Below are 24480 nucleotides of genomic sequence, written 5' to 3' on the forward strand. Positions count from 1 at the left end.
AGTCGCGATTAATGCGGATTTCTGTAAATGCTGATAATCACATTGCATACAAAACAATTACATTTGTAAGAGGAAAAAGAATGTTGGGCAGGCAAAATCATCTCACCCAACAATGCCCCCACATACCCAGTAAGGGAATAAAATTGGACGCATACTGCGTATGACCTGAAGATGAATGTGATAGCAATACTTTCCTTATCTACAAAACTAAAACATTCCGACTAAAGTCTAAAAGGAGGTGGGACAGTCTCGATATAAGTAGAAAAAACTGAAAGTGTTCATCCGACAAGAATGCATAATTTTGATTAAAACCATATGTGGCGTCATTTAATATCTTGAACCAGAATGCGGGGGAGCAGGGGGCAACCGAGTCGGCGTCCGACGACTGTTAGAATTTGAGCCTGAGCTCACATCACCATTTTGGGATGGGTCACTGTATCGTCTACTATGACCACCAGAACCATACCTAGACGGCAAGTCGCTTGGACCATTGGCAGCAGAATCAAATGCAGACCTCCAATCATCAACTGATGAGGGTCCAGAGCTTCCTGGGCTGCTTTCTGCATAAATTTGTTTGTCGAAATTATATAAAAAGTTAACAAAATAATAGCTTATAATTATTTACTGATGCATATGAAGATTCTATGCAAAAGTGGTTACTTTGAGAAGTCTGCAATTAATGCATTATATATGTTCAACAACTATTACATTTCAAGAGAATTACTACAAAATTTATATACCATCATCTCATCACCATATTCTTTCTTTAACAACAGCTAGCGTTCTTGCGAAACAGAGATAGCAAACCAGCTAAAGCTTTCATGGAAAGTAAATATTATATAACATGGAACATAACAAAATTCCAAGAATACACCTCAAGCAAATTTGAAGACTTATACCTGCTGCACTCCCTTTATCAGACCAATTGGATGCTGCAGACGCTCTGTTGTCATGGACACCAAGCTGCCTAGTGAGTTTTGAAAGAAGGGAAGACTGTTTCTGAACTCTCTCCCTTTTGTTCTTGACATCGTGGTCTTCCTGGAGCAGCTCCTCAATTTTTGCAGAGCTTTGAGCGCTGCCAACCACAGCATTAAAAAAGACACTTAATTTTGACTGTCAAATGTTTCACTCCTGAAGCACACATTGTAAATAAGTGGAAGCATTCAAAAGAAAATGAATTAATGAATATAATCAAATATTTAAGTATTATTATTTATTGGAAACAAAAAAAGTTGTAAGAAAGAAAAGAGGGAAAGTATGACAAGGGATAGGATAAGATCACAGAGAAATCATACTGAACAGAAAAAGCCAAGAAAAAAGAAGGAACCTAAAATAATCAAGACTAGCACATCTGCCCAGTCTGTCTATATATCAGAAATGGCAACTCCCTTGAAGTAGCCATAGGCAAAACATCAGAGACACCAAAAATATAATCCTATCCAAGAACAAGTTGAAGATGCAAGGAACATCATTAAATATGCAAGCACACTGCTCCAACCAAATACACTATGCAACTTCACAAGCTTTGCCTACTTGTATGCCCAAAGTGTCTTTGTGTTGATCCCCTAGACATGTCCAAGAAAAGCATTAAAAAAAAAACATAAAATCCATATAGGAGCATTCACATTATGATCAAATATGTACATGTGGTTGATATAACACTTAGGTTGCATGAACATTAATATTTTGACCAGTGAAAGGAGTGAATATAGGTTGAATGCCAGTACATTACATAATATCCGTTAAGAAACAACACACTCAATGATCATCAGACAGTACGGCGAGAAGAGACAGCACCAACCTGATGGAACTGTATAGCTGGTTGAGCATGTCTTCTTTGGCTTTCTCTACTTGGCAAAGAACAACTGCCTGCTCAGTCAAAGTGAAATCATCTCACAAACCGCGTCAAATCAGAAGAGAAGAACTATGGTAGTTGATAAAATAAACTCACTTTTGGAACATTTGCAGCGAGGCTGTTAAGAACAGCTTCAACATAACCACGCACTTCTTGAGACATCCATCTGAGCTCCTCTTCTGGATCTGCAGGTTTTCTGGCCATCGTATCCTACGGACGATTTTTGCAACATGGAGAAATTGTTATGAGAATCCGAAAGTGAATCCTAGATGGACTGTAAATTGGTTCATGTTTGTACCTTCTAAAAAAGCTAACAACAATAAGTAAAGGATCCCATCCTAACTTCCAAGAAGTCATAATTTATTTCTGTATAAATATCTTTACTAGAGGAAGGATGCTATTAAAGGATTTTTTTTGTACTCAACAAATTAATCCCAAACAAACCAAGAAATGTGAGAACCAATGATGGGGGAAGAATGAAATTTAAGTGTTTAATTGGTCTATTAAGTGAATCTGTTGGAAAGTTGCCTTAACTACAATCACCCCTAGCCCGCTTAATTGCAACTTATTAGAGTTGATTGACAATATCTCAGAAATGGCTACCTACTGAGGAACTAATAAAAAAGGCTAAGTGAAATGTCATAGAGTGAAGCTGCCGGAATATCAATTCTCAAGAAATTGAGATCCCACATCGACTAAAATTATGACAAATGTAGTCCTTGCAAAGCTTTGGCAATCCTCATTTTACCTACCGATTTTGTTAGATTGAGTCAGGCCCAAAGCTCAAATTCTGAAATGATATCATAGCTTATCCTAGATTCATCATTGGGCCACTTGCATTGCCAAGCTCTTGGCCCATAGCCCTAGGCATGAGGGGCGTGTTGGAAAGTTACCTTAATTGAGACCAATCAAAGTTGGATATTAGTGTCTTAGAAAGGGCTACCTATGGAGGGGTTGACCAAAAAAGCTAAGTAAAACGTCGCAGAGTGTAGACGCCAGGACATTGACTCTTAAGAAATTGATATCTCACATCAACTAGAGATATGACAAATGAAAACAAATGAAATCCTTATATAGCTTGGGCATTTCTCCTCTTACAAGCTGATTTTGTGGAATTAAGTTAGGCCCGAAGCCCAAATGCTAAGAGAATCACAAAAAAGAGAACAAATAGAAACTTACAAGAGAACCATCAGAAAGGCTTTGTCGCATAGGAAAACTAGGTTCACCAATGGCTTGACCTCCTTTAGCCTGTGCAACACTTCTTAACTTGTTGATCCACTCAACCTTATCTGCCATACTCTCAGCCTTTAACAAAACTGCACTTTGAGCTGCAAAATGTATGATTTAATATTGTCACAGTCGAGGCATTGTTCAGATCTGGTGATGCATTTTGGAATTGGAACAGGTGGGGGAGGAACCATAAATTAGAACAAGAGGGATTACCTTTCATAACAGTCTTGTAAGGGACCTTGCTTGTAATCTTGAAAATAAGGTTTGATGCTTTTCCAGAATCAGGTCCATTTGACTTTTTATCCTTGGAACTCTTTGTGGAGGCTTCATCATCATCAGAAATCTCGTCAATATTGCATTCCTGATTAGTACATCCAAATGAAAACAGGAATTACTGTGCTGAAAGGTTTAACAATGGTCATTATTCCAGTCAACTTCAAATTCTGTTTAAACAAAGCATTTTGTTATGTCTGAATCATGATTATATGCCACTACAAATGTGAAACTTAAAACATAAATGAAAATTGTCTCTCAAGAAAGAATGTTTAAAGAAGACATAAATGAACTTCATCTCACATGAGACAATATCCATAAGAAGATTAAATCACAAGACAGTATGATACTCTTCTTTAACTGATCACACTCTGCGGTTATTTGGCCCGCCCTTGTTTGTTCTTAATTATCCCAGAAACAGTTAACATGAAGTTTGTAAGCTTTCTAACATAAATTGAAGAAATCAACCAAAAATTTCATACCTCTAACGTAATTACTCCTCGGAAATGTCTCTCTTCTTGTTTTTTGGTGTATCCAAGCTGACAATATGAAGTATAAGTATAGTTAAATCAGCACATGTTCAGAAAGCATTGACATATTCTGATATTATAAACAATCATAACATGACGCACAAATAGTTATCTTGCAGCTTAATGTACATATAAATACAGGAACCAGTGATCTGCCAGTTGGATGTAGGGGAAAGTAATGGAAAATAATGTAAAAAAGAACATTGCTAAGTAATTTTCAGCCTTGTTAAGGATGCTTTGTACTCCCACTTCATAGTATAATCACTAACCATAATTTATAAGGACCTCCAAATAGAACTTACACAAATTGAGACAATACATATAGGAACTTTCAGTTTATCATAACAGTATAATGCCTTGTCCGTTTTAAGTGAAAGTCTCTCTAATCATAACATGAATGGGCTCATATTCCAGCACATTGGACAAATGCTCAAACAGATGCAAACTAATGCAATTACTGGAAATGTCAACAACCAAGGTATACTAAGTTGTTCCTGGAAACTAGGTAAAATTAAAATCATTTCGATAAAAAGCCATTATCATCTATACCGCAAACAAATTCACAAAATATCATTTTCAATTTCACCAAAGAAGCTTTAATTCATATAAAACACTTCTGTGCAGCTACAAGGCTTCTATGCTCAAGTGTTTAAACCAGAAGGTCCAGAACAGTCTTGAAATGCGTCATTCAGCATTGATAAGATAATTTACTAACCTTGCCAGTCTTCTCATTTAAAACAAACCATCGTCTGCTCCAACCACTACCTTTTCCACTTTTTTTCAACAAATATCCTGCATTGAGAGTTGAAATTAATTCAAAGTACAGGACTTGTAAACTGAGAAACATTCAACTCCTTACTTACGTGAGAGGTAAAAACAGAAGGCAGCAGGTCCAGAAAGAAAGGTATAGAAACTGTTGCGGTCCTCAAAATAAATGAATGAGTACTCTACAATAATGGATTGCGACTGTGGAAATTGTATAATTTATATTATTAAAAGCTTCACATATTTCTTTTATTGGCAAATGTTAGTTAATTTGTTAGTTTTTCGTAAGTTGATCGGCAAAAGCTTAACATATGTTGATATCCACCAACAACCACTAGATATGGTTAACTATGCCATTGTATTCTGTCACAACTTAACTGGAAAATATAACAAGATAATCTTATCATCTAATGTTGGTTGATTATTTATAAAGTTGTGTGGAATGGAAAAGAATCCTCAATTTTTTCTATTCTTCAGTAAGGCTGTCTTTTTAAATGATTGTATGCTATACTATCTGTCCATCATCAATTTAGTGATTAAACAATCAGCTACAAGCAAGATGCGCCAAAATAATATTTGAAAATATCCTACTATTGCAAGTTGTATGGATAAGAAGGATGACTGCCGAGCAAATGGAGGTAACTATTTTGAGTTTGAGAAATGCAAATACTGAAGCTTTGGATCTAGGATAGGAAAAAAGGAAGCCATCAGGTTAATACTTCAATGATGGTGCAGCACAAGAGACCAAACAGAGAGACCTTGGTGATATTAGACCTGTAATACAAATTTTGGGATGAATAATAAAAACCTGCAGTTATCTCCCCTTCAGGCCCTGCAGTCTTCAAGCCAGATCCCTCTTGTGTATCCTTGTCTTGCTGACTGGATTTCTCTTTCATCGATTTTAAGTTCCCCCCACTTTGTTGACTTGTTTGAGGACTAGTTGCCTAGAAAAGGAAACAGAACATGCATCTTGTATATGTAAAGCCAAATTTTAAACACTTAAATGATTTATAACAAATTCAAGTATGTAATTTTTAAAGTATATTATTCCCCACCCTATTTAGAATTGACTGTTCTGCATCAAGTGCCTTTTTGGATGGCCGGTTCTTTAGCTCTTCTTCTCGGCGTTGCCTTTCCATTCTAATGAAATTATTTGAAAGTGTTAAATCATATTAAATTAATATATATATATATATATATATATATATATATATATATATATATATACAGCTTCAGTCAAACAATTAAACAGTTGGAGATTATTGTATGTATGTCCATACTATAGAAGGTTGAGAAAAACAGGATATTGAATTTGAAATAGTCATCAGATTTGTTCAAGATTAGACTTGGATAATACTAAAGGCATTCAAGCCATGAATACTGCTCGGTATGCATTATTTCCCTTCCCTTTTTAACAAACAAGGAGCATGATCTTGCTCCTTATTAGCAAAGAATGCAATGATTGACAGATCGTTTAACACAGATCCCATGAATTTAAAGGGATGTCAAATGTCAATACTCATTATTGTATTCATTCTCTTTTTATAAACAAAGAATTTATCAAAAAAGAAAAGACTAAAGACATATACAAATGCAAGATGATAAGAAATCTTCATAAACTGAACACTACAAGAAGAGAAATATGTAGCACAACAGACCAATCTCTCTGAAGATGCGCCAAAACCCCCTAATAAAAGACCACAAAGAAGCAAAGTGAGAAACTTCACTGTCTTTTCAGTCAAAATAAGACTCCAAACAGCTTTATAAATGGTCTAGGAGACCAATCCTCCAAAAACAACTCCCTAAAAAATCTGGTAATTTCAAAATGCAATAACCCTAGAATCCCTAACAAAACTCCCATTTTCCAATTCCAATTTCTTAATTAAATTCTTCTTCTTTTGCCCGAAGACAATCTATTGAAAAAACTTAAAAAGTTGTATTCCCATCCTTAGTCCATTGGACTTTTAATTTTTGTCTCCAACAAAAAATCTTTAAGATCCCAAATATTTACTTACTTATTCCCAATGAAATTTCTAATCACTTGAATACCAAGTGGTTCTAGAAGTCACATTTCAAATCAATGGTGGTGATTCTAATGAGTTTCAAATTCATCCTAGGAGTCTCACGTATGAAAAATAAATTAATGCACCCAATAAGGACATTAAGATTATTAATTCATAAATAAATAAAAAGTGTAACAAGTGTCATATATTGAACATACCGCCTCTGCACTAAACGAATAAAGTGTTGGGGAGGAACAAATGCACGCTCCATATCAACTAGTGCAACCACCATTTTTTTGGATTCATTTTTAAATGCCTCTAGGGCTGAACTTGCAATTGCCACAATCTGAAAATTGCAACAAATGAGCAAGATAATTTCTAAAAAACAAACCAAGTTACATGTAACTTACAGCACAGCATTGTTACCTCTCTCTTGAATGGAGGATACCTTCCAAGACCAGGCGTTGCATTTGCAGAAGAAGAAACAAGATCCACAAGCACACGATGCACCTAATGTCAGAAGAAAGAAACAAAGAATTTATTTTCTGAATTTGCTCAAGTATACCACTCAGCAGAGTGATCTATTCATAATAATAATGATTACAAAGATAGTAAATAACTACAGCTATTTTCAAAAGAACATTAAAATATCACTACTTCCCAAGATAAATCGAACTCAGCTAAACACAATAACTAAACTATTTGAAAGAGTATTGACATGGATTTCTTTTGAGCCAATTATGATTTAGAATCTAATCAAAAGAGAACTGGTTTCTGATGTTAAGTGATTGGGAAGCAAGCACGTAACATTCTAAAAGCAACATCCTTGTAATTAGTCGTCCAGTTTTGAAGGTTGACAACCACCCCCAAAGGATCCCCACCTACTGTTCAGACTATTGATGTAACTTCGTAAGTCATCAACTAAGAGGGCCAGCAGGAGATAAAGGACATACCACTGTTTTCTTTTGAAAGAGCCCCATATAGTCAGATTTGTAACCACTACCCAAACTATTTCGGGAAATCCTTTTAAACATATGTAACCTTTAGCTCTTGAAAAAAAAATCAACAAGACAACACATTAGAAGCATACCTCATCAACACACAGTCGTGATGGCTCCTTTGCCAGTTCAAGAACGCCTTTAATTAAGGATCTCAAACCTTTCTCTGGAGAGATAAGATAAGGTTGATATCCATCTGCTTCAAGGACAATCTGAAATAAGCCAAAATGGGAATATAGAAGCAAGCACCTCAAGTGTCAAGAGAATAAAATGAACTAAATTCTACCTAAACAATATGACAAATTCAAGGGAGAAGGTTTACCCTCTTGACATTGTTTATGTCAAAGTGTCTGTCGATAGGAAGTTGCTTGATTCTGTTAGGAAAATTCCCTTCAAAACTAGCAACAACTTTCCAACCATTACCCTGCAAGGAAATAAAGGAAAGAATTTAGATGCAGAAAAAATAGGATTCTTGTACTGTACATTGGTGGATTCCCATACCCAAAATCAAAGTATCTAACTTCTTTATTTGAAATAAACAAGAAAAATAAAAGCATAAGAAACATATGGTCAATTCAAGAATCAATTTAAAGAGTTCAAACATTTGAACCATTTTCAGAGCCAGTTTGATAAGTTTCCATTCATTTACGTTGTTTTGATGCACAACTTATTTGTCTATTTATTCATCATTTTCACTGAATGTTTGGTGCAACCTACTGAACCTAGATCCTTAGAACATTTTTTTATGATTAGCTTTCATGATTTTGGTAGAATTAAAGCTAAATTTTTTTAAGTACAGGGCAATCAATCATATAGTTTGGGGTATTTGGTTGAAATAGAATGCTCTTATTTTTAAGCAGATCCCTTTTGGTGCATCATTTGACATGGGATAAGGTGTTTGGTATCTATTTGGTGCAAAGCACAAGGACTTTTAATGGGTTTCATAATAGACATGTCAAGGGATTGCAAATCTTTGTCCCATGTGATATTTCTATCAGTATATATAGAAATTAGTGTTTTCTCCTTGAATTACACCATCACATCATTATACACGAGAGAATATTATTCAGAATCTCTATGTTCTCTCTTCCTCCTTCTCAACCTAAATCCCTATGATTTCAACACTTCAATGAATTTTTTTATAAGAATTAGGAAAATTAATCGGTTAAAGAGAGGAGACAGAAAAGTACAAAAAGCAAGGACAAGCTATCTTTCTAGATAGGGGGAAAAACACACATCAATTGAACGAATCACACTAGTTTAATATCCAATAAAAAAAATGAGTACACAGAAATCAGTAAGGTCAAATTAAATTAAAGGAGTGGTAACAGTAAGCAATTGTCCTTGAAGCTTCTAGCATTTATCCATAATTAAAGGCACCAACTAACTGCATAAATAGCATGACATCCAAAAGACCTCGTCATCTTTACTCATCCTAAAATCCCCAATATGGCACATGAGAAATAGCTCCAATCTCTTCTTACAACATCCAATTTTCCCCAAAAAAATACCAAATACCATGCACCCTAGCTTCTATAAAATGTAAATAAATGACAAAAAATACTAACCTCGCCTCCAGTAAGATGTTGAAGAAATTTGTCCTCAAATTCACGGCACAACTGCAAGGCTAGAGCTCTTGTACCTTCAGAACTACTAACCATTTGTTCACCAAACTTCACTAACTCTTCCTGAACAATTTGAGACTTTCCCTGAAGACTGTAGCATTTCAAATAAAGGATTATAATAGATTTTAGGTCCATTCCCTTATTGTTTAGTAGTTAGTACTTATTACTAGGTATCAATTTATTAAACAAATAGTGAGAAACATCAATAGAAATTGAATCACACAATCTCTCATCACCTATCATGTTCTGCAAGTTTAAGAAATATTCTGATATTTTCCTTTTAAATATGCATTGATTTAGTGGCATTAAATTCCATGCAACTTGACAAATATATATCATTGTAGATAGCATACGAAGAAGGTTGAGGAAAAAGGAAATCATGGTTTGGTTTGAGCCTTAACCTAAACCACTCGTACCCATCAAATATATATATATATATATATATATATATATATATATATAGTGTATCAAATGAGAATTCTTATAGTGAGGATTGAAAAATACAAATATAGATCACTGGAAGTGCTAAAATTCAAAGAAAAATGCACGAGATTTTAACTGGTCACCATTAGCAGCTAACTTTTAATTTTGACCATCCATGTATGGTTGTATGACCCAGATTTATAGTTTTCATTTCTCACAATGGGAAAAGTTGATAGCCTCCTATATGTACGTGTGTATGTATATAAGACTACTTTCTTTTTTATAGCAAACCCAATGTACGAACATTTTACAAGACAGAACATATACATAACATTAAAAATTGGAATGCATTTTGACACATCATGAGTAGAGAAGGTTCAAGTGCAACCCTCTAGTTCTATTCATTTTTGTGTTGTATCTCCTTTCATTCATTAAAATGTTAATAAACCTATTTAAAAGAACATCAATAGTCTCGACAAACAGAAAATTTTGAAGCACCAGTGCTAACAAAAGATAGAATATTAAAAATTTTCTGTCAAATAATATGATATTTACAACAGACAACAAACAACAACAAAACATAAGCTAGTAAAAAATACATACCCAGTGAGGAGAGTTGGAAGCCTAAGCTTCATACGATTGCGAATCTGTCCAGCAAGAGACTCAACCAAAGCAATTCTACCTAGCTTGCTTTGAGGGGCTCCAGTCAATATTGATTTCAAACTTTCAGTTTCAGCACGCCAAGCAGTCTCCAATGAATTCTCGGATGCTCCACTCCCAGACTGTGCAGAAGCTATAGAAACAGATTGCCCTATCAAAGCAACCCATGGAATATCAGAGGTTTTAGGCGGTCCCTGGTTCAATAGGAGAGCCTGCACCGCTGCAAGGGCTTTTGGTTCCGAAGAAGCTTGATCAATTTTACTGATAACGCCAACAGTTCTGGTGGCTACAATTGAAACCAACAAAAAGGGTTAGATGAACTAGTACTATGAGGATAATTAGCTACAACACAAGAAAGGAATTTGTATGCTTAAGAGGTTCAATTGGGTCTAGGGCCAATTCTCCCAAATGCTTAAGCTGTTAGGTTGAGGTTCATGAATGGCTTTATATCAGTAATACACACCCTCATACAAATTCCATTTGGAATTAAGGAATGGTGCACAGGATCACTTTACCTCATGCTGAAATTCAACTTTATTTAAAAAAATGAGGCCAGCAAAATCAAAACTCCTATGCCCTAACCACTCAGTCATTTGGAATATTACCAAGGCAAGGATCAACTCTCAAGAACTGTTAACAAAATGCTTTAGTGCTATTTTTTTGGGGGGAGGGGGACAAAAACAAAATCTGAAAACTTACATTCTGCGTCATACTCCTTTGCTACTCTAAGGGCTCGTGATGTTGAAATTTCTGGCGCCTGAGCAGCAGGGACTACTAGCAGCAAAATAGCATCATTGTGCTCAACATATTCACTGATCTAAAAATGATGAAAGAGAAGGCATAACTTCTCTACAGAGAGAATACCTCAAAAAGAACCATAGATATAAGAAATAATTAAAACTAAACATACCCTCATGCTGAATTTAAACTTAGGACAAGATAACATATACCTACTCACCATTTTGTCATCCACTATCCGCTGGTCCAATCCAGGCAAGTCAATCAATTTCAATGGAGGTGCTGTAGAAATTTAGAACAGGACAAAATGATTAAGTTTCATGATCCAATGCATGGAGCAACATAGAATATGATAATGGGCTTACCTGTACTGGTACGTAGTTTGAGATATATTTCATCACGACTCCTACCAGATGAACCTTTGCTTAGTCTATCCTGTAGAGAATGCCGAAGGGCGCCTACAGAAAGAAATGAAAAAAGAGCAAGAGGATGAGAAACATGATAATTTAATTCAGAAACAATTGTGGTGTGAAAGTGGGTCTTACTTGCAGAAACCTGTTGAGTTTTATTGTCAATTTGCAGGATGATTGACTTGCTGCTTAAAGAGGTGTCTCTATTCAATTCAATGCTAATGGGAGCCCTGGTAGCACCATTCTCACCAGTTGGCTGCAGTTTCAAACAGATTTAGTCGGCAGATAGAGACTAAAGAGAAGAGAGGAGGATGAGGCAAATAGGAAATACCAAAACAGGATGTCCAATGAGGCTATTCAAGGAAGCAGATTTTCCAGCACCCTGATCCAGTCCACCACCGCAATTGTAACGGATCCAATCCAACACAACAAATAACATATGTGAATAGAAAGAGTGTGTCATGTGCCATGATTGATTGATTGATATTGTAGAGAGAAGAAAAACTTACGACATTGCCGAGCGCAACGACATTGAGGAAAGTGGAAGGGCGCTTGTAGTTGTCGACATCTTCGTCGGCGAGGACGGCGGCGGCTTGGCGCATAGAATCGGAGAGCTGAACCAAATCTTCGATTGCCTCCATCGGATCTGAACCAACTTAAGTTTCCGGCCACCGATTTGATTTGATTCTTCGGTTGCAAATGCAATGACACACTACGATGAGACTCTTAACCAAACTCAAATTAAATCACCGTACCAAACCAAGTGCGATTGCGATTGGATTGCAACTTTCTTCTTCCTTGTTGCATTGCATTGCATCCCTCTATTGTATTTCTATTACCACAAAAATCACTTTCAGTAAAATAACAACTTGCTCTATCGCACTTCTAAAACACCTTAGGCCATGCCCAAAAATAACCTTGATAAACAAACAAACAAAAGCCTAATCATGTCCATATTTTCCTTTTCTTTTTGGGTGTGGTAATCATGTCAATATCATCGCGTAATTCGATCAATTTAAATTTTGTTCATGCCATCCTTCTACTCTAGTCTCTATGTATGCGACTCTCGCAGTTTTGGCTCAAAATATATACATACTAATATTTATGTAAAACTAGTAACCGAAACCGATGCATGTTTTTCTTATAATAGAATGGATGCATATTAAAATGCAAAATATTATGCAAGATAATATAAAAGTAATAGATCATAAAGCAAATTACACTTACGCCTTCTCTATTTTATGCGAATTACACAAGACATTCTTCAATTCAAAATCATTTTTTTGACATCCCTCAAATAAGGTATTCAAAAAAAGAAGAAAAAAAATACTTAACAATTACATGCTAGTCACATACTCGTTAATCAAATAGGGTTGATAATATCATTTGGGACATAAGAGATGTCACTATAATAAAATGTAATTTTTTTTTCAAAAAAAAGATATCTCATGTAATATGAGTAAAACACAAAGAATGGCACGTAAAACATAAAGAATGACACTGTAATTTGCTTTGAAATATAAGTTCCTAAAAGTTTTCACTTTTTTAATCATTAAACAAAAATTTGATTACTCAAGGTTATTTGTATTTCCTTCCATCACCTATTTTAATCCATTGGTCCATTAAATGTTATGATACCATGATTTTTTTGTCAACAAAGATAATATATACATATAGACACAAACAATTATTACATCATTTAATAACTTGATATAGAATATGATTTTCATCGATCTAATCATTGAATTATATCTACATATTATAAAAATTTATTGTACTAAATTTTGTTATTTTTACAACATTCAATAACTTGATATACACTATGATTTTTATCAATCAAAACGTTAAATTATATTTACATATTATTAAGATTGTTATGTCGAATTTTATCAGAATTAAACATCAATAAGTAGATAATCAAATGATCCATATTTTAGTATATTTTTAAAAAATTATATTAAATCAATTTTAATCTATATAGATCAGTCGCAACTAATTTTATATTAATATAATTATTTTTTATATATGATCTATGTGAAAAAACTTTCAAACCAGCCATGAATTTTAAAAAAATTATTATTAAATTAAAGTTATTAAACCATCTAATAGTTAATGTAAGTTACAAAATACTAAATCAGATATATAAATTCTAGATAAATATTATATATACAAATGTGGGACAGAAAAAGTTAGATAAAAGAATTTTATAAAAGTTGAAGTATATAAATTAATTTTAAATTATAAGAAAAATTTAATTTATTTTTACATTATTATTTTATAAGTACTTACTCCTAAGATCCAAAACAGAATTAATGTAAAACAAACATTGCAATTTAATTTTCTAAATCCTCCTAAATTATTCTCTTTCTGATCTTCTAATTTTCTCAATATAAAAAATATTGAATGCTTTTTATAGTTTCAAGACAAGAAATGTATTTAATTTTACATTCAATACTTTATATATATATATATATATATATATATATATATATATATATATATATATATATATATATATATATAATATTAGGAGTTCTAGAAGGATACAACATCACTCTTGCAGTATATATATGCATACAATCTACAAAACAAGGCATATCTATACCCACATCCTCTTGCAAGTAAAATCATATATAACCTGAAACAAACTTCTAGAATCTGTCTCCTCCTTCACCTTTAGAAGGCGAGCAACTTTCGAAAAACCATCATGATATCTAGACAACATATCTTTTTCTTTCATGTCTGATTTACTCTCATGTTGAATGTGCTTTGCTCTTGATAATTCCCATTGCATTGCCCATATCGCTAAAGGGCGCATGTAACATAAAGATCTATATTCATCTTTAGTGGTCCACGCTTCAGGAGTTTGGAAAGAATAGCTGTTGATCAAGTAGAAGCATCTTAATTAGCTATTATTAAGAATAAGAATATATGAAATTGAAAAATATACATATCTATAAAGTATCAAAGATGCATATGAACAAGCTAGCACAGAGAAAACAAACAAGCCAATATTATACATTGGCATGTGTTACCAACAGCAACGCAAAGATAACTTGTCATAGTGTACAGTGCACACAATGACCTAAACATTATACTAAGTTGTGACCAATAATCACAATGGCATACCTTTCATGGTTATTAACAGGTGCACCTATATGCCAAACAAGAACACGGGCAATAGCTGAATGTACCATTATTAGGGTTAATGAATTTGATATTTTTCAAAAGGGTAATATAGTATCCTCCTACAAATCCTCTTATAAATCTTCCTAATACTTTATGAAGAGAGTATTAAATTGAAAAAAAATATGCATCTAAATATGTAATGACTTGGAAAGTTTAAAAGCATTCAAGTAAGTAGTAGGATTTATAAGAGGATTTAAAATTATTCTTTTCAAAAAGAAATGAAAGATGAAATAGAAATCATGAAAATTACCAGATAAAAATCACCTAAAGAGGTATGCGAAAGGAAAGAAAGAGAGCAACTGCAAAAGGTATTGCTTAACAAGCTTTCACAGTTTCTTATTAACAACTTCTAAATCAAACAATTGTCTCGAAATTAAGACCAAACATATCAGTTTAACTTGTAGCAAATCCATAGTAATAATGAGTTTGTTCATTTTATAACCCCTTTCCATGGCAGAGTATAAGAGTAAACAATATCCAATCAGTATTAATGTACATGAAGGGTAGAGATTGAGGTCCGGTTGGGATTAGTTTCTAACTTATGGGATCTTTTGAATTGTAGAACCTTATCATTAAAATTTTCCAAGGCAAGAATACCAAGCTCTATTATTTATAGGTGCATATGGAGAGGTTAAATGAAAGAAACTAAAAAAGTTGATTTTAATTATAGAAGTTTGATTCATTTTTTTCTCTTTAGTTTCTAAAAAAGTTGAGGTACATAAGAGGGTTAGGAGCTTAAGGTGAGGCCTTCAAAAGCTTTGGCAATACGTCAGAATCAACAAAGGATCATGCAGGTTTTGATTCAATGGCACCAGCTGCCAGAGTGTGAAAATTCATGGGAAACCTTGACTGACTAGCAGGAGCAGTTCACAGGATTCCACCTTGGTGACAAGGTGGTCTTGATAGGGAAGGGGATGATACGGCCCATAACAAGAGGCCCACATTGTTGAGAAATAAGAAATAAGAAAACTGCTCAGATAGTAGTCCTGGGAATGCATCTCACACGAGTTAGTTAATTAGGAAGGGAAGTGCTAATAGAGGGAAATAAGGAGTGATGAGGGGGAGGCGTGTGTCGAGAAAAACTCAAGTCCCACATCGGCTAGAGATAAGGCCACAATAGAATATATAAGAGGGAGGCAACCCTCACCAGATGAGTTAGCTTTTGGGGTTGAGTTAGGCCCAGGCCCACATTCTATTAATGTGAAGTGGAATCTGGATCCTTGGGAGACACTAGGCTCTTGAGTGGCTCTTGAATGACTAGAATTATACTTTTCTATCTTTTCCTCATACTATAGGGTACACCTGTCATACTTAGTCCTAAATCACTATCATCAGGCCTTATTCTATAATACAGTCAATAACTTAATAATTTTTTTCTCGAGTTGATTTTTGCTGGTACCTATCTAGATGCAACTTGATATAAACTTCAGCCTGTAACTATTCACAAGTACCACTAAGAGGACACTATACAATATCTTTACCCGAGTCCATTGTTGGACCATGCAGTTTCATAAACTCCACCAGCAGTTTGAAATGCCATGTCAATCATATTTTCTTGGATCATTGTTGCAGCTAAGGCATATGTGACTCCTGACCATATTTCCCGAGATTGCATTGTTGACATGTCAACCTTTCCATCAGGTAACATCCCATTTACCGCACCACGCCTCCCTTATGTACTTTCATAACATTGTGATTATAAACAATTTGAAGTGCACTTCTACTTTTCTTTTCTTCAACAATTGGCAAAAGACCACATGCTCTAGCATACCTGCAAAAAAGGAAATAAAAAGTTCCAATTCCGTTTTAAATATTAGCAAGAGGAAGTTACATGTGCAATATAATTGAGGACAACCCCAAAGTTCCAATTGTATAGAGAACTAATACTACAACATTGTTGAGATGCTTGCATTTTCTTCTCATAAAAGTTTAGCTTCAGAAGCTATGCTAGTATGTGACAACAGCCAAAGTCTTTTCCTACCAAGTGGGGTTGGCTACATGGACCATTGTATTCTTTCAAAAATTATTTTTTTAGGGAGACCAATCAGATATGAATTCTTTTTAATGATTTTACTCCAATTTTTTCTTGTTCTTCCTTTACTATTAAATCATCTCAGCCCCTGGCACCTGTAAGGGGTGTGTAGGTCCTAAAATTAGATGCAGCTCTAGGAATCCTTAAAGAAATAAATTTGCATCATTATCATCAGCTATATAGCTTTTGGTGATTTGGTCTAATGGTAAGCACTTGATCCAATTAGTAGTATTAGAGAAGGGTCATGGGCTCAAATCCCCTAGGTTTATTTGGTCAACGCCACCCTAAGGATTTGAAGGATTTACATCTCAACCTATGACACCAACAATAGGTGCAGACCCTTAAGCTAAATGAGGCTCTAAGAATCTTCAAGGAAATAAAGTTGTATCTTTACCATCAACTATGGCTTTTGGTCTAGTGGTAAGTGCTTGGTCCAACAAGACTCCTAAGTAATTAACAAAAGCTACCATTTTATGTAGTTGCAGCACATATGCACATACATAGTCAAGATCACAGAGGAAACAACTTCTTCTGGCTCAACAAGTCCTTATACATTGAACAAATGAACCACGTATACTTTCTCGACCATCAAAGATCACTAGGGCCATATCCATAACATATCCAATGATAACATATTTTTGAACACCCACTTTATATGACACAAACTTACATAGTGATTCTAGTGAGCCATGTCACAATTAAAATGCATGCACAAATTTAGTGATGTACTTGGTTTCTAATTCAAGTTTTAATGGATCACTAAACCATAATAGTAGCACAATATCAGCCATGACAACCATAGAGCTACTTCAAAGTGCTACTAATGTAAATAAGGCACACAAATACAAAATACTGACCATTGGCCTGCTAATTGATCAGCTTGAATGGATAAACTCGAACTTCCACCACTGCTATCATAATTGAAGTAAGAACCATTCCATAAATTTTCATATACAGACTTTGCTTTTTGAAACTTCAGCCAAAAATAATCCTCAGAACCCTTGTCACCAACTTCACGTGCCAGCGCTGATGCTGCCTGAAGTGCTGCTACCCACAGTCCACCACTGTATGCACTCACACCAGACACAGACCATGTGTCATAAGTTTGATCGGGAAAGCCTTCATTCTCAATCATTCCATCACCATCCTTGTCAAATTGGTCCATATAAGCAATTGCAATATAAACAGCAGGCCAAACAGCTTGTGCAAACTTCTTGTCACCAGTGGCAACTACATCCCTATAAATCTGGAGAACAAATTTTGGATTCAAGTCTTTCCACCTATCTGTGTTATAAAGATTATAGCCATTTACTTCAAACCATGGATCATTGAGCCCAATATCATGAGGAACAGCACCAAGAACCTTTCTTGGTGCCCATTGGCCATCATATAGAAGTTTCATCTTACTAGGGTCATGCATCAATACTGCTGCAGCGAAGTCCCTTTGGATGCTGAGTTCAAGTTTTGGAAATAGCATGACTAGTGAAAAAGAAGAGTAAAAATGGACATCATAGGTATTCCACATTTGATACTCAATGCCTTCAAGATAAAGAAACTGACCAATGTTTTCTTCCCCTTCTTGGAGCAGATTTACTCCATATGCAGACTTCGATGCAGGTGGAGAGTGCGTTTGCTCAACTACTGAGTTAAACATTTCAAGAATGTTGATAGCAATATCATTTTTATGAGATAAATTATTGTTGAATCCATCCAGGGAAAATTTTCTTTCTCCTGTGTTAACTAAACCATGCACAGGAAGTGAACCATCTACAAAAGGAGAAAAAATAACAATGACAAATTGACAATGGTAAAACACTATCATGCAAGCAAGGATTGCAAGATTTAAAGAGGAAAATAAACCAGACTTATTAGCTGATAAAATCCAAAATTTAAGAGCCAAAAATACCTGTCCAAATTGTCCCCCCAGAATTCAAATAGTAAAGTTCATTCAAAAGGGTAGTTGGGTACCTGCACAGAACTCTGAAAACGTCAGATTTTGACTGTAGGAGCAAGCAGTGAATAAAGAATGGAAGATTACCATTCAGGAAACCTCTTGTCCTCGAGTATTGGTCTTTGCCAATCATCAATCTGGGCCTCCCATTGGCAATGTTCTATGTCACAAATCCATAGAAGTTTCAATTAAGTCATTTATGGTATAAAAAAATCACGATGGCGAGCCCTGGCACAGCAGTAAAGTTGTGCCTTGGTGACCAGTTGGTCATGGGTTCTAATCTAGAAACAGTCTCTTTGCATATGCAAGGAAAAGGCTGCAAGCAATGACCTTCCCCCATACCTTCGCATAGTGAGGAGCCAAGGAGTCTACGGACACTGGGATACGCTAGTTTTTTCTTTTTTTAAAAAAAATAATTATGGTATTAACGACAAATGAGGACCTCATCTAAATTTGACATCATGAAAAACTATATTCTCAATCGGGCTTTTCAAAAATGTAACTATGGATAATATTAAATTTAGAATCCCCACCTTACAAACACAAAATTTAATGGAGTTCAGCAAAGAATATTACCCATAATAGCATCATGTGCAATATCTGCAGCAGCATCACCATTAGTACCATAGAATTTAGTGTAACGCCTGCTAACCAAGTTTTATTAGTTATGTTGTGTAGCCTTTGAACAAGAAATATTCTTATACACGTTTTCTACCACATTACTACCTACCTGTAATATGTCTTTCCTTCAGGAAACTTGACTTCAGGGCAGTCCCATGCTAATGAAAATGTCACAATACGCTGAGCATTAGAGGGAATAGTCACAGTTGCTGCAATAGCTGCTCCAATAGATGATCCTGGTTCTGAAGGCGCAGAGGTTTCAGCAAAATTCAGATGGTCAAATGACCCGTGCTGAAAAGAAAAAAAGTAACATAATGTAGTTTAGTGAAATATTACGTAGCAAGCATATGGACGACAGGAAGTTTAATATCCTCTAACTTACATCGTTATAAAATAAAAATGACAGCTATTCTTTAGGGCAGGGAAAAGAATGAGCATCACTAAGTCACCAACTAAAAAAAAGTTTCTCAAATTTCATCATTAATGTTTCGTAAGGGAATAAAGCACACATAAATCCTAATATCACTCTGTATCCAGGAAAAGAGCAAGCTAAGCAGAAAAGAGAGTCACTATCTACATAAACCATTATCTTCATTTAATCAGGTCAACCATGACTTAGCAGTAACATTATAACAAGTTTCAGTTTCTTGACAATCTTTAAACTTTATATAGGTTCAAAACATGTTTATTCTTGCAGAGCCAATTACAATGTTGAGTTTCTATAAACAACTTGGAATGTGAGAAACTGAATATTATTTCTGATAATTGAATTGTATAAGGCTTTGCTGGAGTGCAAGTGTGAATGTGAAATTCCACATTGGGTAGGAATGGGCAAGTTGAGCAACATATAAGTGAGAATGACCTACAAACCTAATACCTTGAGTTTTGGGTTGAATGCGGTGTCAAGTTCACTTGTGTAGTTTACTTGTAACTCATCAATAGGGATCTCCCGGTGTTTAACCCCCTCTTATTATTAAAACCGGCAACACCCAAAGACTGGATCACCACCCTTGAGGTTAGGCAACACCCAAAGAGATTGCAACTAAAGCTAGCTAGGAGTGACCACAATTAAGACGGCTTTCCAACAAATATAAATACTGCAACAAAACATAATCTGCTGGTAGATAGTGTTGATTTAGCCCACATTGACGCCTCACTTGAGATCACGCACAATGTGGAGAATGAGCTTTTCTTAAGTTACTTTTATCTTGCGATTAGCAAATATGATGTCCAAATAAATTTCAGCAATTGTAAATCAATAGTTGCAACGGTCAATACTATTCCCATGAATGAATAGGAGGAATGGGAAATTAATAAATAAGAGTTATGTTCAAAGAGTCTCAAGTACTGATAATTGTCATAATAGAAAACAACAAATTCAGACACCCAAAGAAAAGGAAAAGAAAATAAAGGAAATTCCAAATAGTTGCTTTATAAAATGCTTACAGCACAATGATTAGCTTATCTATGAGACGACAGCATGAAGGAAAATATAACGTAGAATAAAATATTTCAACAAAATACTGTATCAAATTTGAAAGTAGATCCCTAACCTGTTTAACTTCATTCCACATATTCTTAGCCGAGATACTGCTGTAAGCACCAGATATAACAAAGACAGGGCATTCTGAGATATGAACATCTTCAGTCTCTTCTGCTGCAATTGCAAATGTGACAGGAGATCTCTCATTTGCAGTCCTGTATATTAAACATATCAATTACATTAATTTGATCAAATCAAGATTTTTTTCCTTCTTATCTTTTGCTTGAAAAGAGAGTAACGAGCTAGACTTACTTATGATGTAGAAGCACAGCATGAACCCCATCATTCCTCCTGGCAGGAGATAATATGTATCTTGAATGTTAGAATAAACTATAGACAACCTGCTGGGGGGAGATCAAATTGAAACATCTGTATAAAGAAAGCAAAATAACTGTCTATTTTCTTACGTTGTCTTTGAATTAAAGTGGTCACCAGTAAATTCAGAAATTCCTCCAACTGAGTTCTGAAGCACACAGCAAATTGTTAGCACTCAGTGCCTCAACCAAAAGAATAGAGTACTAAAAAGCAACAGACTGTAACAGTAATGGCCCAAAAAATGTATCACTTACTGTCCATGTGAAAAGCAAGGTAACATCAGCTGTTGTGTTACCTAAATTTTTCAGCTGCATAAAATTATATTGACAATTTATTGTTAACTTCAGTATAAAAATCTAACCAAAAGTTATATGGAAGTCACCCTTGCCTACCGTGAAAGTGAAAACTGTCACAGGAAAGCTACTCTCCTTATAATTATGGGGTATAACAGGTGAAATCTGCCGACAAACTATTCTCAAAGCTGGGTCAGGTTCTGCATTTGAACAGAAGAGATGATCGATCTGAGAGATAGAGTGTACTTATCATAATGGACTTGGAATTATGCCAACTAGCCTAGCTTACCCTCATATACTGTCCAAGCCCTTGGGTATAATGCATGATATGTGGAACTGTTTCCATTTATATTCCAATCCCATGATTCAATCCCTGACACTGGATTTTGTCTGAATGAAGTTCATGCAAAAAATTTTAAATTAAATTTAAAGAATTTAAATCTGGCATTAATAATGATAAATTAGTAACTGTAAAATTACAAGGCAGTCTATAAAGACTTACTTTATTATCACTGGCTTCCTTGGACAAAGTACACTAGAATATTTTTCACCACTTGGACGTGAAACAAAAACCTGAGACAATCTTCCTCATGTCAGAAAAGATAATATCATTTGCAGGATGAAGCAAAGAAAGTATAATCAAATATGAATGCATCTTTTTGCTTAAAAAATTACTATAGACCTAAAATAAGTTGTAATAGATACTTGAACTTCAAGAAAGACTAAAATCAGAAAGTTGAGTTTAACTCATTCATAACCACATTCCATCAAAAAGCATATATTGCATAAACACAAGTCCAGTACTCAAACCACATTGTAGTATGTTATTAAGAACATGTTAAACTTTGGACTAAATCATTCTTTACAATGTCACAACACACGACTCACCAACCCACAATTTCAAACTCATACATGTTCATGTTATGATTCTTGTCGGAATTTTTGTAGGTAACCTGGAATAAATTTATGTCCTCACACACAGTATGTAGCAAGTTCCACTTGGGTAAAATACTCTCAAAGGTGTACCTTGTTAACTTACTCCTTCTAAAACACAAGTAGGAATATATATCAACCATCCCCGCCACCACAAACACACATCCACGTTAGAAATGTCAAAAGACAGATGATTAAAAGAAAAGTATGGATTTAAGATTAAACAGTTAATTGACATGATATAAAAAGCCAGGTCAACCAAAATGGTCTAGTACCTTATCCTTACAACCCCAAGTTTTGTAATTAATTGCAGCGCAGATTGCAGGCAACTGTTCAGTGTCAGCATCATGTAGTTATGCACTTGTGCTTTTGTCCACATTTCAAGGGCATGTTGGTTTTTTTATTTAAGTATTATGCTCAAATGAGAACAGAAGCACCTACTATGACACAATGTGAATAAACATCACATTTTTATACTGACATGTAAGTTTTGGTAATTGTATCTAACGTCTGAATATTGAATTTCAAAGGAATACAGTCAGTGTCAGACCACTAGGATTGTTAAAATGCGAAAAAAGATAGCAACAAAGTATCTTCCTGATCAAACAGGATGCATAAATCTTACAGAAAACTGATTTGCTAAAACTGGTTTCTCTTCACATATTACAGGGAATAGTTGCCAACGCTGAAATTCACCTCTGAAACTTCTTCCAATGCTTCCTGCACTGGAGATCAGTTTGTCAGCAACAAAAAAAATACATATTATTCGCTCAAAAGATCAAATAATGTTCTGGACATACTCAAATCAAGCAAATATAAATTGGACACTAATGATGCTGTTAACATCATAATTGCCAGGTAGTCACATTTTAATCAAATGTTTTTTACCCTTTTTATCACTGTATTATTTTTTTACCCTGACTTATTTCCCTGTAAATTTCTGTAGCACCCCCTATAATCTCTCCACTGTACAATTACTGAATTACTATTTAATGAGAATTGCCTCAATGGGGAGAATAGTTTTTCCCAGAAGCACACTTGATATTACCAACATGACTCGTCTTCTTTTTTTTTTTTTGACAAATGTAATTTGATTGTAACTTATTATATGACGGATATAATTAGAAATAAAAATATATTTTACCTATCAACATTTTACACTTAATTACAATTTGCACATGTACTAATAGTAAACTAATGAACGATAACACATTTTCCAGCCACAATATGCACACATTTTATAATACAACTACAGTATGTCAAACCAAAATTCAAAACCTAATCAGTTGAAGGTACCATTAAATGGCTCATATCACAAGTATGGTTAATTTAGGCAATCTTGTGCTTATCTTTTGGCTTTAGCAAACGGAAGAGAAATTCTTACTTAGGAAAAGATTGAAGACCTACCCAATACCTCCCAAAGGAACACCATGACAAAATGTTACGTGGCGCTTGGCAAAAGGATCAATCATTCCCCCCTGCAAGATAGAAACAACACATAAATGCAGAAAACAGTTTGAGAAAGATGATCAATCAGATGGATGCTTCATGATAAAAGAAGATTACCCTTCCTTTGGCAGCTTCTTCCCGACAATGACGCCATAGCCGATAACCAATTGGAGCCTATAAAATCAAAAGGAATAGTCTAAGGATTGCTAAATATCATTGTTGTAAGAGTAGGCTTGCTTACCAGATGAATGATCTCCTTCAAAGATAAGGAGATTTGTGATGAAGCATTTCCATTGTTGTTTAATTTTCGCTGCCAGGTAAGTCCAGCAGGTTTCCCTGGTTCAACCTTGATAAAGAGAGATAGATGTTAGAATGAGGCATAAGAAAAAAAAAAAGAGGATAGGATTTCAATGTGGAATGTATGTATATCAAATCAAGGATGGCAAGTAAAAACCATCTTCTTGTTGCTACAAGACTTGGGCGGTGGTGTGATATCATCTTGAACAAAACCATTTTCTACCATCTTCGCTGTATCAAACATAGAATCTCCTTCAACGAAGATGATGAGGAAATGCGGAGTGAATGAGTGAGAAAGTAATAATATATATATATATTGAGTCTGACCGAGATGGCAATAAACAAAC

The 24480-nt window shown here is 34.7% G+C and overlaps 1 protein-coding gene and 1 pseudogene across 2 annotated transcripts; both read right to left on the reverse strand.

Annotated features, from left to right (window-relative positions):
- Position 1: 1 nt before the first annotated feature.
- On the reverse strand, positions 2-12588 carry LOC114420286 (dynamin-2A-like). 2 transcript variants are annotated; one of them, XM_028386221.1, is made up of 22 exons: positions 12020-12586; positions 11842-11892; positions 11646-11766; positions 11466-11558; positions 11321-11382; positions 11062-11179; positions 10306-10648; positions 9223-9370; positions 7977-8078; positions 7747-7866; positions 7083-7166; positions 6875-7002; positions 5709-5793; positions 5462-5597; positions 4604-4680; positions 3841-3897; positions 3299-3446; positions 3035-3183; positions 1952-2065; positions 1802-1869; positions 900-1075; positions 2-560 (listed from the first exon to the last, which is right to left on the reverse strand). In XM_028386221.1, exons 1-22 carry the CDS (start codon positions 12149-12151, stop codon positions 328-330), a joined length of 2745 nt encoding a protein of 914 aa, XP_028242022.1. In that variant the 5' UTR covers positions 12152-12586; the 3' UTR covers positions 2-327. The 2 variants fall into 2 exon arrangements, 1 of the variants encoding a protein (XP_028242022.1); XR_003668373.1 differs by lacking the exon at positions 2-560 and adding an exon at positions 1328-1565 and having other exon boundaries at positions 936-1075; positions 12020-12588.
- A 1429-nt stretch (positions 12589-14017) lies between these two features.
- On the reverse strand, positions 14018-24463 carry LOC114420290 (annotated as a pseudogene).
- Between the last annotated feature and the right edge of the window lie 17 nt (positions 24464-24480).

Source organism: Glycine soja, chromosome 7 (genome assembly GCF_004193775.1).
Source record: "Glycine soja cultivar W05 chromosome 7, ASM419377v2, whole genome shotgun sequence".
NCBI classification, from domain to species: domain Eukaryota; kingdom Viridiplantae; phylum Streptophyta; class Magnoliopsida; order Fabales; family Fabaceae; genus Glycine; species Glycine soja.

What these genes read in the sequence shown, in the direction of transcription:
- LOC114420286 (XM_028386221.1), bottom strand. Translation starts at nt 12,151, where the DNA reads ATGGAGGCAATCGAAGATTTGGTTCAGCTCTCCGATTCTATGCGCCAA. An exon ending in AAAGGAGTATGACGCAGAAT is followed by an intron (nt 10,649 to 11,061) that starts GTAAGTTTTCAG and finishes TTTCAATTGTAG; the next exon opens with CCACCAGAACTGTTGGCGTT. An exon ending in TGATAAAGGGAGTGCAGCAG is followed by an intron (nt 561 to 899) that starts GTATAAGTCTTC and finishes AAATTTATGCAG; the next exon opens with AAAGCAGCCCAGGAAGCTCT.